This window comes from Ranitomeya imitator, chromosome 3 (assembly GCF_032444005.1).
Source record: "Ranitomeya imitator isolate aRanImi1 chromosome 3, aRanImi1.pri, whole genome shotgun sequence".
Lineage (NCBI taxonomy): Eukaryota > Metazoa > Chordata > Amphibia > Anura > Dendrobatidae > Ranitomeya > Ranitomeya imitator.
This window is the reverse complement of record NC_091284.1, coordinates 808,166,800-808,185,661: the sequence shown is the minus strand read 5'-3', so window position 1 is coordinate 808,185,661 and position 18,862 is coordinate 808,166,800. Positions and strand designations below refer to the sequence as shown.

The 18,862-nt window shown below is 42.3% G+C and overlaps 1 protein-coding gene across 15 annotated transcripts in view; it reads right to left on the bottom strand.

Annotated features, from left to right (window-relative positions):
- Nucleotides 1-18,364, bottom strand: part of GRM5 (glutamate metabotropic receptor 5) — a 462,859-nt gene extending 444,495 nt beyond the window's left edge. For 7 of the 15 annotated variants that reach the window (XM_069759260.1, XM_069759266.1, XM_069759262.1 and 4 more), the window contains exons 1-2: nt 17,729-18,364; nt 3,409-4,268 (exon numbers count right to left, since the gene is read on the bottom strand). In XM_069759260.1, the coding sequence (XP_069615361.1) occupies nt 3,409-4,087 (679 nt within the window). In that variant the 5' untranslated portion in view covers nt 4,088-4,268; nt 17,729-18,364. Of the gene's footprint in view, nt 1-3,408; nt 4,269-15,622; nt 16,035-17,728 lie in introns of those variants that run through there. The other 8 variants (XM_069759259.1, XM_069759265.1, XM_069759268.1 and 5 more) reach the window with 2 other exon arrangements.
- Between the last annotated feature and the right edge of the window lie 498 nt (nt 18,365-18,862).

Below are 18,862 nucleotides of genomic sequence, written 5' to 3'. Positions count from 1 at the left end.
GTCATTTCGTTTGGACCTTCCAGCTTCTTTTGCCATCCATAATGTGTTCCATAGGTCGTTGTTGCGGAGATACGTGGCGCCTATGGTTCCCTCCGTTGATCCTCCTGCCCCGGTGTTGGTCGAGGGGGAGTTGGAGTATGTGGTGGAGAAGATTTTGGATTCTCGTGTTTCAAGACGGAAACTCCAGTACCTGGTCAAGTGGAAGGGTTATGGTCAGGAGGATAATTCCTGGGTTTTTGCCTCTGATGTTCATGCTGCCGATCTAGTTCGTGCCTTTCATTTGGCTCATCCTGATTGGCTTGGGGGCTCTGGTGAGGGTTCGGTGACCCCTCCTCAAGGGGGGGGTAATGTTGTGAATTCTGTTGTCGAGCTCCCTCCTGTGGTCGTGAATGGTACTTCGGTGAGTTCTGTCCATGGGCTCCCTCTGGTGGCTGTGAGTGGAGCTGCTGCTTCTGAGGTTCCTTACACAGGTGACGGGGTTTATCCTTTGGTTTGCTGCTCTATTTAACTCCACTTAGATCGTTACTCCATGCCAGCTGTCAATGTTTCTGCATTGGTTCTGGTGACCTGTCTACTCCAGCAAAAGCTAAGTTCCTGATAGTATCTAATTCGTTCATTGTTTTCTTGTCCAGCTGGATATCATGATTTTGTCTTGCTAGCTGGAAGCTCTGGGATGCAGAGTGGCATCTCCGCACCGTTAGTCGGTGCGGAGGTCTTTTTGCACACTCTGCGTGGTCTTTTGTAGTTTTTTGTGCTGATCGCAAAGCTACCTTTCCTATCCTCTGTCTATTTAGTAAGTCTGGCCTCCTTTTGCTGAAACCTGTTTCATTTCTGCGTTTGTGACTTTCATCTTTACTCACAGTCAATATATGTGGGGGGCTGCCTTTTCCTTTGGGGAATTTCTCTGAGGCAAGGTAGGCTTTATTTTCTATCTCTAGGGCTAGCTAGCGCTTAGGCTGTGACGAGGCGCCTAGGGAGCTTCAGGAGCGCTCCACGGCTATTTCTAGTGTGTGTGATAGGATTAGGGATTGCGGTCAGCAGAGCTCCCACATCCCAGAGCTTGTCCTGCATGAGTTTTAACTATCAGGTCATTCCGGGTGCTCCTAACCACCAGGTCATAACAGCACAGTGTACACAGAAATCAGCCAATCAGTGTTGTGGGCGGGGTTATACAGAGCTCAGCATTCAGAGTACTGGTTGATTTGCGGCAAATAAAACTGTGATTTTTCAAAACTACAGCAAGCAGCCCAGTAAGTGACATATCGCTGGAATCAGGGTCTCTGCCCCTACATGATGCTGCTCTAAGATGGGTTAGCAAAAACACGATGAACTTTAAAGGACTTTGATATTCATGACTTAGCCTTAGGAACAGTGGAAGTCCAACACCAGGCCCTACCTCCGATCAGCTGTTACCGTGCCCCTCGGAGCGCTTATTAATGTGATTGTGAAGGAATAGTTGATCGGCGGAGCATATCTTTATATACTGCAGATCTAAAATCTGCGAGGCGGATCAATGTCTCCGTGGGAATTTTTTTTTTTGCAGCTTGTGGATGAAATTTGTTAAAGTCCCATCCACTGCGGATTCTCCAGCTGCAAATCTGAGCAGAAAATCCGCAGCATATCTCTCCCTCCCCCTTGTGAACACTCCTATCATTTACACCACTGGCACTATATCATGATTTATGCACAATATATATGAAATATAGACGTACACATGCTTTATACATTATTACTGTTACCTTTTATATATAAACTGTACAGATAAGGGGTTTTTTTTAGGAGTTTTTTCCCCCCATGGTTTGCTCAATACCATAATTAGTCACACCAAGGATTTAGTTGTCATGGAAACAACGCTGCCCCCATTGTACAACAATTCTGTATCTTGACTACAATATCATCTGTATTTCCATAGAAACTCCCATGATGCACACACTGTGAAGAAATACTGTAGGCAGGCCGGGAACAAATCATCAAGGCATTGTTACATCTAACAAAGCATTATAGTGGAGCTTCATTACCGGATAATGCATTATTCTGGACTCCCGCTGCTCGAATTAAAGGGCAATTCCATTCACCGAAATCCTTCTAGCCATTCTGCTATATTTAGAGGTCGGCAAAAGATATTCTACTTGCTAGGGTTAAAGATGGATGACATTAACAACCACTTTAGCCTAAAACAGGACACAAATTGTCCTCCACCATGCCTGACTGAGAAAACTGTTTTTATTTTGTTGCCCCTAACAACCAATCACAACTCAGATTCAAATATTTAAACGGTGATTGCTACGGGCAACAAAAACAGTTTGTCTCTTAGTCAGTTGCCCCTTGACGTGCATTTAGTTCAATGCCACAGTCTCTGTAGGTCTCCTCAATCATCTGATTGCTAAAACAACATGAAGAAACCTTCATTACGCCCCTCGATATTTAAGAAGCCCTTGCCAAAATGCAATGCCGCTATCTAGGTCATGTTATAAATCAAAATAAGCGTTAGACAGCACAGCCGCTACTTAGTCCGTCGCTGTATCTGGTAAACAAGGAAGCGGACAGCCCCTTTAAACCACTCATTGGACCATAGTTGGACCTATTTTGCTTTAATATTGAAAAAATCCTAAGGAATGGCCATTGATCTTTGTATGGCTAAACAGCCCTTTAAGGGGAGATTCCAGTCTCATACATAACCACAGGATATTCCATAAATGTATGATAGATGAGGGTCTTATCTGGTGAACCCTTCTTTAAAGGGAACCTGTCACCTGAATTTGGCGGGACAGGTTTGCGGTCATAAGGGTGGGGTTTCGGGTGTTTGATTCACCCCTTCCTTACCCGCTGGCTGCATGCTGGCCGCAATATTGGGTTGAAGTTCATGCTGTGTCCTCCGAAGTACACGCCTGCGCAAGGCAATCTTGCCTTGTGCACGCGCATTATGCTTTGCCCAACTGCGGGCAAAGCCGAAAAGCCTTAGTGCGCATGCGCCGGCGCACTATGTCCCGGAACACAGCGAAATACTTCCGGGACATAGTGTGCCGGCGCATGCGCACTAAGGCTTTTCGGCTTTGCCCGCAGTTGGGCAAAGCATGCTGCGCGTGCGCAAGGCAAGATTGCCTTGCGCAGGCGTGTACTTCGGAGGACACAGCATGAACTTCAACCCAATATTGCGGCCAGCATGCAAGGAAAGGGTGAATCAAACACCCGAAAACCCCGCCCATATGACCGCAAACCTGTCCCGCCAAATTCAGGTGACAGGTTCCCTTTAAGTCTCATATGCGTAACTCCTCTATTCAGTTCAATGGCAGCGCCAAGAAAAGCCAGGTTATTGTTTTACGTATACAGCACTTATGCAGACGTATGTGTCTCCATTGTTACAGAGTGCAAAGAATCCCTGAGTACAGGCTCCAAAGAATCTCTTACCTTCGGTGTGTACTGCAGACACATAAGTCCAGTTGTACCTTTTGACAATATCCACCATTGCTCTCGCTTGTTGGGCGTCGGAGGGCACCACTCTCATGAAATACTTGTACAAGGTTTTGTCACTGAGGTCCATGCTTGTTGCCGAATAAGCAATTTGAGGTATATTAAAAAGCTGCAATAAATTCTGAACTTGAATAGCCACAGAGCTCGAGCCGGGTCCTATAACTCCAACTATGGGCTTTTTCGAGTGGAACGAAGAAGAAGAACCATCAACGCAACGGACTAAGCCTTCTTCTTCTTCGGATGAAATGAGAGAGTCCCTTATAAACTCGATACTTTGCTCTAAAGCCACCGCAGAATGCCAGCAGGAATCGCGGATTTCACATCCAAGGGTTATGTTTGGCAATACATTGGGGTCGGCATTGATTCTATCGAGCGTGTGCAGCATGGCTTCCACTCTTTGAATGCCATATTGTTCCCGTATCTCTCCGCATTTCCTTTCGTGAACTTTTTCAACGGTTGGCTGGTGGTGAACGGAAAACAGTGCCCCGATGATAATGTCCCCCGGCATATAGGACACCACCCTTCTTTCATTGGTTTGTGCCAACACCATAAACCCAACATTCCCAATTCCATCTTCCTTTAAGATCAGAAGAACCAACCAGACGTAAGGGAACATTTTAGATGACAAATTAGGCTGGAGATGACAACATTATGAAAATAAAAATTATCAATGTTGTGGGTCTTCTACTCCTGATTTGGGTTTCCTCCATGCACTATATCCCACCATTCAACGCTTGATCGTCGATGACCATAGACCCTCCGAGAAGATCTTCACAACAAACCTGAATTGTCATTACCTAAAGTGAACAGAAGAAGAGAAAATCAGCAATTTTAGAAATGCTCCTTCATCATACTAAACTGTAATCCAAACTATAGGGAGAAATGATTAGAAAACCTTTAAGATCTGGAACCCGAGGGTCTGCTCGATGCAACTCAGGAGAAGGTCACAGCTGATTAAACATGAAATAATCATATTTAGACTCCTATGTATGTTGCTTTTATTCATAGGAAAATGTAAAGGTCATTGAATGGTTTAACTGCATGCATCTATGACAGTCATCTCCAGCATTACCACCAAAATCACTCTTCAGCGATTCAGTTAGTAAGGGAGGTCGGGCTGAGTCCAATGTGCATAGTATTTTCACTTAAAAAATCTTGAAAAATAATTCAGAGATTCCATTGGAGCATCCTCAAAAGTAAAGATTTTCTTATCTGTTCATTGTACCAATGAGTTGAATTAATCTTCACACACTGCAGTCTTCTAGTGCCATGGGAGGCAAAGCCATGCCAGAACATCACCATACCCCACCATGCTTCACTGTAGGCATTACTGAACCACTGCAATGCTTCACTATAGGCATCATCAAGCTACCACCATTCTTCACTTTAATCATCAATAATCCCGTGCCAGGCTAAATTGTAGGCATCACTGAACCACCACAATGCTTCACTGTAGGTATTATCAAACCACCACAATGCTTCAATGTAGGCATTACCGAGCCCCTGCCATACTTCACTGTAAGCATCATCAAGACACCGCCATGCTTCACTTTATGCATTGCAAAGCGTTCGCCATGCTAAACTGTAGGCATGTCTTGGCCACCCCAATGTTTCACTTTAAACATCATGAAGACACCGCTATGCTTCACTATAGCCATCACTGAGCACTCACCATGCTTCACTGTATGCATTGTCAAGTCACAACCATGCTGCACTGTAGGTATGGTGTTTATTCTTCCTTCTCCAGATATACAGATGTGGTTCCAGTTTTGTTTCCTTGTACCACAAAACAAGAATCCCTAAACTTATGTGGCTTATTTATAAGGTATTGAGCATATTGGAGCAAAATTTTTTTCCTTATGCTTTTAGATCAGTAGATGCTCCAAACATTGCCTGGTTTACCTAGAATGATCACTGGCTTCAGCATCCAATTAAAATTTTGTAAAAACTACAGGTGTTGTGCTTCATTGTAATACATCAGGTGAGTGTATTGTAACTAATGCTAAATAATAGCCATATTTATGATGCATGCCTATGAAGAGTTCTGTTCTTTATTCATCATCTTGTATGTATCCTATATTTTCAATCCTTATTTGGCTATATGTTCAACTCTAGAGCTGTACTCACTATTCTGCTCATGGAGTTATTTACTGATCCTGATTTACATCTTGACCTGCATTATACTCCATAGCTGCTCTATCTATCTATCTATCTATCTATCTATCTATCTATCTATCTATCTATCTATCTATCTATCTATCCATCATCTATCTATCCATCATCTATCTACAGTATCTATTATCTATCTATCTATCTATCTCAACTTCCACTGTAAACTTTCTTTTGCAATAAACCGATGAAATAAGAAGTCTCAGAATGATTCAACTCTTTGAATAAAATCCCTCAAACATCACGGATTTGCAAACCAAATGTTGTCTCCAACACACCTGATGCAACAAATCAAGAAACAAACCAATGATGAGAGAAAGACATCAAATACCTGCAGTGGGTGATTTTGTTATTACATGTTAGAAATATAACGCCGGTATCACACATTGTCACGGATCCCTACTCCGTGGTGTCACTTATTCGTCACGTGCCTGCTCTCACATATGACTTGGGGTTGTGCCTGCAAGGGTTAATCTATCTCCCCACTCTCAGTCCAGCATTCAACCTCTGTCCTATGCTGTAATGGGAGCATAAATCACACACCGACCCAGCCACACACCCGCTCATACACGCTGCCACCACTCACCGAATACACGGGCGATGAGTCCCAGAAATAATAATACTAATAAAAATATGTCTATCACTCATAAGGCTCACACACCTTAGGCTATGGATTCTTTTAGAACATTCAAGGTTCAACTTGTTAAAATTTTATACTTTAATAACAAAAGGGTCAGTGCTTACAATAAGAAAAGGTATAAAAATGTGATAATGAAAAGACATACAACTTATGCAAAACAGTATCAAAATAAACAGGAGAAACTTACAGAAACTATCTAACTGGTAGTTGCTTTCTGCTCCCTGAGGGGGGGGGGGTGAATGGAGTTGGTGGAACACATCAGCTTCTCAGACTGCCCTCACATGTGAACACAATTCTCTGCCTGCAGCCTAAATGTATAACTTTGGTCTGAGGTCAGGTTACTAGACTGGACCCTCAGGTTAATATCATAATTGCTGGCTTGTTGATTGGCCACGGCCGCTCTACTAATGGATATATATTATTTTCCTCCTGAGACACTTGTGACCAGGTTCCCAGGAATACATCTCCTCAGGCCGCAATTTAGAATCTCCCCTACAAGACCTCAGAGGTGCCAAATGTTACCTTCTTCTTGGCTCTAGCTAGACCTCCTGGTGTGATATGAGACACAATTTCTACTAGTCCCAAGGAAGTGCCTATTAACACCTAGGTGCGACTTGCCTTCAGGACAGATGTTACATTATCACTAGTCACACATATAACCCTAGACATATGTCACTACACACATATATATATATATATATATATATACACATATTTCACCACACATATCTATGTACAGACGGCAATGCACGGACCAGCCACAGGTCTTATAACCTGAACATGACAACTTCATTGGCATATATGAAGCTCTTGAGTTCAGATCATGAGACCCACGGCTGCTCCATGAACCTCAGATGTGTTTAACTAGCTTTAGACAAGGAAGGTCCAAACACTTAGGAAAACAGATCACTGCCTTGCGCAAAGAAATCTATAAAAAATATATATTGTAGATGAATAAGCTTCATTGATCATAGAGTTGTATTCTTTCAACAAAGATTCTGCGGGGTCCAAAAGGACCATTTTGTAATGTTTAGTGTCGGAGAGAATTTTATGAGCCTCAGCTAGGTAGTCGTCCCTATCCTGTATCACTATACCTCCCCACTCTCTTATCTGCGTTTCAGATAGTGTAAGTGCCTCCTCTCGTTTAAGATTGAGGTTTTGTTTGCCTTTTTGGTGTTGTTTTTGTATTTACTCCTTGGGAGGAATTGATGGCCTCAAACTCTTCCATCACCAAGGAATAAAATAACCCTTCGTGGTGGACTTGGTGGCGTAGTGGATAGAAATGTGATTTGGTTGCTACATCAGGGTGTATGAATGGATCTTTGGGAGCCATGGCAGAGTCTTTTTTTGTTTTTTTGAATGAGAAAATGTCTATCGAGAGCTAATTTGCAAACAACCCAGAGCCGCACAACAGGAACAACGTAAAAAAGGGCTATCTACAGCAGAGCTCGTCCAGACACCTGACTATGGTACACGATAAAAACTTTGAAGTTATCACAGTGACTCATTTAGCACAAATACCATTATCCACCAGGAACAGAAAATCTTTTCCCAACGCCAAAGACTGCGATAGGTAGGCGACTGTTCAGATTGCACATGTTTCAGAATCGGGTTGTGATACACGAGTGTGGTTACCAAAACATCCCCAAACAATCAGTCACAATCCCGAATGATGTCAACTTACAGGAACACAGGTACTTACAGACCTACCCCTATACCCCACATATAGAAAACCGAAAAGCAAACACACCTGATGAAGGCTCTTTGTGAGCAGAAACGTGTTGTGTACCTTTGCTACTTGTTCCCACTTGTTATGACATTTATCATTTTTAGCAATCCCTTTTTAACGGACATGTAGATTTTTTACTTGTAACCCTTGTGAATAAACCAAAACTTGTGAACTAGCCAAGTGTTCCCACCAGTCCAGTTATTCAGCTGGAGACTAAATTGGACCACTCACTGGGATCAAACTTTCAAACAGAAGATCCTCCGGAATTTTCATCGATATACCGCTACTTAGACCTGTTGCCACTCAAGGACCAGCACAGCTCCGCGCATTACGGATTGGCAGCATACCGCGATGGAGGATCTCATTTATGTGCTAGCTGCAGTCTAGTGTTGTGCCTACCTCACTACGCCTCCAGGTGAGCACTTATATAACACCCACACATCTATTTTTTTAGGTTTTTTATTGCGCTTAGGTAATGCTCCTGTATTATCTCTCTTCAACTGTCTCTTGCTCAAAGAAAATAATACATAAAGATAGCAAAAGCATTGAATGTTCTGTGGTAGATTGTCTCACTCGGCTGCACACGGAGGTAGACTCGGGAACACTGCAGCGTGAAAGATGCACTTGGTTTATTAATTACTAAGTGAACTTGGACTTTAGAGTACAATTTGCTCAAAAATCCACTTATAAAAAGCTGTGATAAGCTTGGACTGGTCGACAGGAGGGCAGGCAAATCCCCTGTTGGGTCCCTCACCATGAGCACAAATTTGCTCAAAAATCCACTTATAAAAAGCTGTGATAAGCTTGGACTGGCCGACAGGAGGGCAGGCAAATCCCCTGTTGGGCCCCTCACCATGAGCACAAATTTACTTAAAAATCCACTTTAAAAAGCTGTGATAAGTTTGGACTGGCCGACAGGAGGGCAGGCAAATCCCCTGTTGGGCCCCTCACCATGAGCACAAATTTGCTCAAAAATCCACTTATAAAAAGCTGTGATAAGCTTGGACTGGCTGACAGGAGGGCAGGCAAATCCCCTGTTGGGCCCCTCACCATGAGCACAAATTTGCTCAAAAATCCACTTATAAAAAGCTGTGATAAGCTTGGACTGGCCGACAGGAGGGCAGGCAAATCCCCTGTTGGGCCCCTCACCATGAGCACAAATTTGCTCAAAAATCCACTTATAAAAAGTTGTGATAAGCTTGGACTGGCCAACAGGAGGGCAGGCAAATCCCCTGTTGGGCCCCTCGCCATGAGCACAAATGTACAAAGACAGCATCTCATCATTCTTTGGCTATGCTCACATGTTGCGTATTTGCACTGGGTTTTTTTTTTCAGGTCTTTTTATGCAAATTTTCACAGAACCAGCAAAATCAATGAGATTTCAGAAATCTCATGCACACATCTTGGAGTTCTTTTCCTGACCATTTTGTCACAAGAGCTTGTTTTTTTCCAGTGTTTTTTCACCCATGGATAGTGCAAAAAAAAAAGCTGCAAAAACGTTGTAAAAACTACTAAAAAAAACCGCAGGTATTAGGTTTTGCTGCGTTTTTGGAGCCAAAACCTGATGGGGTTGAATCAGCAAAAAACAAAGCTAAAACTAAGCAAAACCTGCTTTTTGTAAGCAGCTTAAACTTGGCTTAAAAATAAAACGCAACGTGTGAACATAGTCTTTTACGGGAACAAACAGTGTATTACTCTATAGAAGCAGAGACAAATTTGTGACTGACGGGAACGTAATATTTCCTTACAGATGAACAGTGGCCCCCAGAGTCGATGCTACTGGTGGAACCTTGGCCCGCCGGTCTGTCACTGTACGTACCCTAAAAAAATAGAATAGATGCCACAAAAAAATCTAAAAGAAAATTCTTTAAAAAAAAAAAATTAATGGCGTATTTTAAAGTCTCCCCAAGAAAAATAAAAACTGCGGCCAGATGTTAGCTGAAAGCCAATAGTGAAATTAAGTATTACACATTACTACAAATACTTTTTTAGTTTGTGGCTTTTTTTCTTCACTTTTGTGACTTTTTTTTTTTACATTTTTGGATTTTTTTTAGATGTTCTTCCATCTCTATGTGATTAAAAACGTGACGTGATGACGGCAGGTCACCGGCACTCTACAATATACTCTCGCCTAGGATATACAGTCTTCTTAACCTTCCTTCACTATTGCCTTATATCCAGGGAATCCCCACTGATGATTACACCACAGAATATTTGACGGAGGATGGCGGTACAGGCTGAATGTTCACAGATGAGCGTCAATATATCCATTATTACACAAGGATGACATTTCTGCCTGTACCTTGTGCATAAAGCAGATGCAGCAGAGCCGAACGTGTCATTTGTGACTTTCAGATGCAGCAGTATAAACAGGAGATCTATGTAAAATCAGAGACATTGTGATATTACAACACATAATGCAGAATGACAAACTCAGCTCGGTCCATCTGTACTTAGCTATTCAGGCGGCGTTACACAATACAAGATGTAGCAGAGATGAATGCGCTGTGTACTTCTTCCTTGCAGAGTTATAGGGGATGTCCAGAATTAGAAAAATCTGGCTTGGTTTTTTCAGAAATAGCGCCACTCCTGACCAATGGGTTGTGCGTGGTATTGCAGCTCAGCTTCATTCATTTATATAGGGCTGAGTTGTCATACTAGACATTATCTATAACAAGGGGAGGTGCTGGGATTTTTTGGGGTCGTTTTTAACCATGTTTTTCTTATCCTGGACAATCTATTTAATCTAATGTTTACCAGCAGTCCTATGTAAAGCCACCATTATAATACGTTGTGCACAATAACACTAGCACACCTCATCGTGGTATGCTAGTTTGCTTTTGCATAGGACTGCAGAATCACTACTTAGCTCTTTTATTTGCATCTGTTAAAGCTGCAGTCCTATGTTCCAACCAAGGAGATCAACAAATGTCAAACTCCATAGGATGGGGCTACAAGGCGACTTTCCCGCGACGCAGGTCCTGTGGCCAATCATCACTTTTTGCAGCTGCTACACAGCAGGAAAACGCAGATTAATTCGGGCTGCGGGAAATGCAACTCAGACAAAAAAAATCCAATTTTTTGTAACTTTCATATCAGAGTTGCAGGACCTTGTGGGTCACAAAAAGGGATCACATAGAGTGATCATTGGCCCTGCGACCAAAGTTCTTGTGCAGCCCAAGCTTTAAAGGAAATCTGTCAGCATGTTTTTGCTATGTAATCTGTCAGCAGCCTGATGTAGGGGCAAAGACCCTGATTCCAGCAATGTATCACTTAGTTTACTGGGTGCAGCAGTACAGATACAATCACAATTTCCTCAGCTGAAGATCTAGCAAAGCTCCAATGCTGAGCTGTGTATAACCCCGCTCACACCCCTGACTGGCTGCTTTCTGTGTATAGTGACAGAAAGCTGCCAATCAGTGCTGGGGGCGTGGTCGGACCAGGAGGCACAAGACGCCTAGTCCTGAAGTGATAATTTCCTGCTGATAAAACACTGATTATATTGAAACAGCAAAACACATCCTAATGACATATCGCCGTAATCAGAGTCTCTCTGCCTCTACATTGTGCTGCTCTCAGATTACATAGCAAAATCCTGCTGACAGATTCCCTCAAATAAATCACTGCAGTCGATCTACGTGCAGTTCTACATCAAAACCAATGCACTAAACTATCATGGATAGACTGGCAATGTAGAAAACGTGGTGTTTCTCTTAGTCAAGGGTGACAGGGTTAACTGTAGGTCTGGTCCATGGTGTTTGTTAGTTAAGGGTGACAGGGTTAACTGTAGGTCTGGTCCATGGTGTTAGTTAAGGGTGACAGGGTTAACTGTAGGTCTGGTCCATGGTGTTAGTTAAGAGTGACAGGGTTAACTGTAGGTCTGGTCCATGGTGTTAGTTAAGGGTGACAGGGTTAACTGTAGGTCTGGTCCATGGTGTTAGTTAAGAGTGACAGGGTTAACTGTAGGTCTGGTCCATGGTGTTAGTTAAGAGTGACAGGGTTAACTGTAGGTCTGGTCCATGGTGTTAGTTAAGAGTGACAGGGTTAACTGTAGGTCTGGTCCATGGTGTTAGTTAAGGGTGACAGGGTTAACTGTAGGTCTGGTCCATGGTGTTTGTTAAGGGTGACAGGGTTAACTGTAGGTCTGGTCCATGGTGTTAGTTAAGGGTGACAGGGTAAACTGTAGGTCTGGTCCATGGTGTTAGTTAAGGGTGATAGGGTTAACTGTAGGTCTGGTCCATGGTGTTAGTTAAGAGTGACAGGGTTAACTGTAGGTCTGGTCCATGGTGTTAGTTAAGAGTGACAGGGTTAACTGTAGGTCTGGTCCATGGTGTTAGTTAAGGGTGACAGGGTTAACTGTAGGTCTGGTCCATGGTGTTTGTTAAGGGTGACAGGGTTAACTGTAGGTCTGGTCCATGGTGTTAGTTAAGGGTGACAGGGTTAACTGTAGGTCTGGTCCATGGTGTTAGTTAAGGGTGATAGGGTTAACTGTAGGTCTGGTCCATGGTGTTAGTTAAGGGTGACAGGGTTAACTGTAGGTCTGGTCCATGGTTGGGGAGGAGCATTGGGGACCTGTGTATTAATTCATGTTTTGATAGTTGATAGTAAGCTACAGACAATCCACTGCAACAAGTGACAAACTCAGCTCTGTGCTTTATGTGCATCGTTTTGATCATTCCCTTGGAGACGATTTACAAGTGGATCTACCTGCAGTCTTATATAAAAGCAGCGATGACCAGCTACAATCAATGGCACTGAATGACTAACTCAGCTCTGCTATTTCTGTTTTGTTTTTTTTAGGCATTTTGACAGTTTCCAGTGTTAAGACATAACAGTAGCTCTACATCAAACCAGTGGTAACCTACAGAGTTGGGCAAAATGATTTGCAGACCCCGGCCTGACAGCTACGGCAATATTCCTAGCACCCCCTTTTTTTTTAAGTCATTGGGCTATATAACGTCACGGCGGCCTACGAATCGGAGGAGGTGACGGGGATGTCGCGTGCAGTAGGAGATTCGCTGTGCTTTGACGTGGCAGTAACCTAACGTGTTTTTACAATCTAATGCACCAAATGACAAACTCAGCTCCGCTACTCCTGCATTATAATGCTGCCCAGCCATTACAGAGAACATCCCATCCCACCGTGATAAATGACCATTTCCATCTTTCACGGACATTAAAGCCTTTAAAAACATTCTGTTCATCCGAGTCAAGTGCACATTATAATACACGGCCGCGCATTATAATACCACTGATCCCACACATCATCTGTTAGAAATATTCCCGTCTATTGGTTCTTGCAAAAAAAAAAACAATAAGAAGATATTAACCCACATTTTCATAGCTCCGGCCGCTTGCTTTGCAACGTTTCCAAGCTCACATGCTGGGTAACCCGTATTATCCCACGACGTGATGTGTCGGAATGAGGTTTCCTGCTCGCCGTGCCTTTAACAGCACTGCAGTGTTATGATGAGACCCCCCTCCTTCGCTCCTCCAGAAAAATTCAATAAAATCCAATTTTTTTTTCCTTTTTTTTTTTTTTTTTTTTACACATAGGGACTTTAAAGAGAGAAACATCGCCCAATTTCAATGACAGATGTAGCAGAGCTGAGATTGTCAAGAGCTGACATCTGACATCGCATTAGTTAGTTTTACACTGGGCTGCACGATAATTAGTATACGATCCTTCTACAAACGCTGCCAGACGTGACGTTTTAATAAACTGGGATGTAGCAGAGCTGAATTTGCCTCCTAATAAACCTACTTTCTTAGCTGAGATGAGAGAGTTACATAAGTAGCTAATAAACAGCAAACTCCACACTGCTACATCTAATACATTAAGACTACTACTCAGCTCTGCTACATTTGGCACCACTGAAAGATTAATATGCCACACAAATAGGGTAAGTAGTGCTCAACTCTGCATTACAAACTCAGCTCTGCTACATTTGGCACCACTGATAGATTAATATGCCACACAAATAGGGTAAGTAGAGCTCAATTCTGCATGACAAACTCAGCTCTGCTATACTTGGCACCACTAAAAGATTAATATGCCACCCAAATAGTGTAAGTAGAGCTCGACTCTGCATGACAAACTCAGCTCTGCTACATTTGGCAGCACTGATAGATTAATATGCCACACAAATAGGGTAAGTAGAGATCAACTCTGAATGACAAAACTCAGCTCTGCTACATTTGGCACCACTGAAAGATTAATATGCCACACAAATAGGGTAAGTAGAGCTCAATTCTGCATGACAAACTCAGCGCTGCTATACTTGGCACCACTAAAAGATTAATATGCCACCCAAATAGGGTAAGTAGAGCTCGACTCTGCATGACAAACTCAGCTCTGCTACATTTGGCACCACTGATAGATTAATATGCCACACAAATAGGGTAAGTAGAGATCAATTCTGCATGACAAACTCAGCTCTGCTATCCCTTCCTGGAATAGATTAATATGCAAAACAAAAGGTATATTGGAGAAAACTGGTGGAATCTCTACTAAGTCAATAATTATTCATAATAAATAAAAGAAACAACTAAATGACAAACTCAACTCTGCTGTATCTATATACGACTTGTGCACAATTGGAAAAGAAAAAAAAAAGAATATCGCACCTGAATACTTAATGCTAGAGGATCATTTTGCATTATGGTAATTTTTTTACAATATATATATATATAGTAATTAAAAGACACATTCGGCTCTGCTACATCAGCAGTTTCTTGGCTATTTAGAAAATGTGACCTTGAATTTTTTGTTTTTGACGCACAAAATAATAACGAGTGATGAGTGCGCCCGGCGCGCTGCTGACACTGCGTCCGATACAAGACATAAATCTGATATTTTTCTTTTCCACCATCGCTGTGACATTTGTATTCAGGACCACGCTCCATCATGAAGACTGGTAATAAGCGGACGAGCTACGGAGGTAGCAGGGGGCAGTTTGTCAGATGTAGCCGCGCTGAATTAATAAAACAAGCAGGTGCGGCAGAATTACGGGTCGTCAGATGTAGCAGAGCCGAGTTTGTCATTTAGCTATGCAACATAATTTAAGGTTTTTTTTTTGTTTTTTTTTAACCTAAATTCACATTAATGTGTGCAAACTGAATATGTCGGCGCTATATAAAAATAAAAATTATTATTTATTATTATTATTATTATTATTAACTCACCAAGCTTAATGACAAACTCACCTCTGCTGCATCTGTCTATAGTTATAGCTATTTAATTGGGGGTGAATCTGGTTAATCTGGTACATAGTTCCATAACTAAATAATGGCAACAAAAAAAAGACCAAAATGACTAATCCAACTCTGCTACATCTGCATAGGATACAATGGAAAGATGCAAGGAGAGGAAGCCCCCAGAGGAATGGTGTGATGAACTTCTTCTCCCTGGAGCTGTCCAAGGTGCTGGAAGACATTGCAGCTGCAGATCCAAAGGGGAAAGAGCAAAGGAATGAGAATCCTAGAGATGGAGAAGACAATGCACATGGATTAGGAAGCCAACCGCAGCTACTCAAGACATGAGACGTGTTATTACGCGACACCCATGAAATATCCTCCAGCGTTCACCTCCAGGATTCCGACTACACACTGACCTTGTGTCACACTGCAGTCTGGAGAGTCACTGAGCCCAGAGCCAGGCATGGACACGTACAGCACCTGGAAGAAGGAGAGGACAGATCCGGGGGGAGGGAGAAGATCACAGGTCCTTGTATCCTCAACCTCTGGGGTCAAATCACCCATGGACCCCGGTGCTGGACGCCCCCAGTAAGATCAGCAGCCCGACAGCTAAGGGGGCTTCTCAGCACACTGATCTCCGCGAGTGCACTGCTCGCACCTGCTCCCGCCTCTCAGCGCCGCGTCCTCCGGATCCGCCTGGCAGCATGCAGAGCAGGAGATGGGGCTCCGATCATACAGGTGCTAGAAAGGAGGAGCCCCAGGTGAGCGAGCTGCCGGAGGAAGCGTCCTGCACTCAGCCCCTGCCTCCATCACCGCCTAACCCTTTCTGTGCCAGAGGGGAGGAAACCTGGGGCTGCTGTCCCTTCATCAGGAGGAGGGGGCTCTGCATATAGGTGGTTGAGGGTAATAATAAAAGCAAATATAGATATATACACACATACACAGGTACAAACATACACACACATGAATGCACACATACATATACACACACAAACATGTATATATATATAAACACACACACACACATATATATATATAACATGCATACATACACACACATATATATAAATGCACATATATATACAGTATATATATATATACACACACACACACATATATATATAACATGCATACATACATACACACACATATATATAAATGCACATATATATACACGCATAACTATATACATACACACATATATATATATACACATGCATACATACACATATAAATGCATATATATATATACATACACATAAATAAATAAACACACACACATATATAAATGCACACTATATATACAGTATATATATATATACACACTCACACACACATATATATATACACACACATATGATAGTCAAGATTATCATTTTACATATATAATACTATGATATAAAAAAAAATCTAATAACAGTAATGATAAAATATAAGTATAAAAATGCATTGAAGTGACTGTACAATGAGGATATATTAATAAACAGCAGTATATATTGCTAAAATAATAATAGCGGCATATAAATAATGCAGCATAATGCTAAATGACTCTTAAAATAATACATAATGATCTAAAATAATATTGTCGAATAAAAGCAATGAAAAAGTAATACACGCAGCAATAGAGAAACTATTAAAACTTGTGGTTCTGTGTATAAAAAAAGGGGGGAGGAATAAAAACTGAGTGTTATAGTGTAACAATGATGATGATTCTGATAGTAATAAAAATAATAAAAATATTATAAAAAATAATAATACAACAATAAAATAATGATAAAATATATTAAATAATACTGAAAATAATAATAATATAATATAAATAATAATAATAAAAAATATAATAATAATACATTATTACTAGGATAGCAAACATATCGATTAAAAAAAAGTATTTTTTTTATCTTTGAGAAACTCATCTAGGCAGATGTAGTCGAACCATAATTTACCATAATTGCTTCCTAGCATCACATTGAAGTTGGCTCAGACACTAGAGAAAAATCTCTAAATGATAGAAGTCACACATTCAGCTCTGCTACATCTGTGAATAAATAGCAATCCAGAGTTGTGCAGTAACTTTTCTAAGCGCTGTATGATTGTACGGGGGGTTTCCTTAGAAGTTGGTGACTTCTCTACATTCTCTTTAAAAGTCAGGTAGCCAATGTCTTATTGATCCTTTGAAGGACCTGACAGCATGATGGGACTTGTAGTTTCCTCCGTAGCAATGATGATTACATAATTTGGGAACACGCATGCCAATGACATCATAAATCCATGGTCATGTTCACCTGATGACATCAGTATCATCTGACAGCTCTTCCTGGTCTCTTTCTTAAAGGACAGACACTAGGAACAGAGACTATTCCATGCCAATGGCACTGTGCGCTGACAACCTGGAGAGGGCGCTGTTCTGAAGTGCATAGCTCTTTGCAAGGTCATAAGGAGGTGAAGGTGCAAAATAGATCAAGGATCTGCAATGACCTAAGAAGAGCTGGGAGACAATGGGTTAATGGCGAGCACTTTACCTTTCAGGAGCCTCCAGCGCCCAGACCATGGCCAGCAGCATCCTTCTCCAGTCCATGGCAGCAGTGTCCCCCTCTGCAGATGGACGCAGGAGGGGATCCCTTAGGTGAGTGGATCTCCTGCTCTCCCCTCTCCGCTGTGCCTGGACAGGCAGAAGCTGCAGCTTCCCCCCTAATTGCCTGTTATGTGCAGTAAGAACATAATGATGCGAGGATCTAATGCACCACGAATGCGAGTGGCAGGGGATGGACCGAATAAACTGTGCTCGTGCTCTTCCTGGGAGATGAAGCTGGGATTTGTCCGCAGCGTCCCCTTAATCCTGCTGCAGATTTGCAGTCATTGCTTTGTACAGGGGAAGAGGTAGATCTACATATATTCCATGCATCGTGCAGCAGGGATCATCATACAGGGACTGGGCAGGAGGGCGCAGAATAATGCAACGACCATTGATGATCCCTGCGAGCACCGCACAGCATCCACATGAAGAGACATTGATTTGTTCATCCCCTCATATCTCTCTATCTCCTCTGCTTGTGCCAGCTGGATCTCTCGGATTAAAGACAAGAACAATATAGCAGAGGCTGGCCTTGGCACTTGCGGAAATAATTCCTGTTATTAACCTTCCCATTCAGGCAGCTGACTACATGTGCATAAATGCGCCCAGTTGGGGGGTATCATCATCCTATTGTTGCTAGTCATGGCTGGTTTTGGGATGGTTGGTGCCCTCTAAAGTACCCCTACTAATAGTGTGCCATATAGTCCTCAAATAGCACCAACATACCACACCACTAGACTAGGAGTACAGAATGCAATGTCCAGACTGGCCGCGAGTCTCCGAAGTCGAACTTATATAAGGTTATTGAGTTCAGTTCAGGAGACTGTCAACAGGTCCGACATCGGGATCAATGCTTGGACTGTGAAACTGGAGATACCTCACATAAGAGGCCATGCGAATGTTGTATACTGTATACATCACAAAAGAGACACTGTGACTGCTGTATATACATCACATAGGAGACACTGTGACTGCTGTATATACATCACATAGGAGACACTGCGAGTGCTATATATGCATCATATAGGAGACACTGCAACAGTTGTATATACATCATATAGGAGACATTGCGAGTGCTATA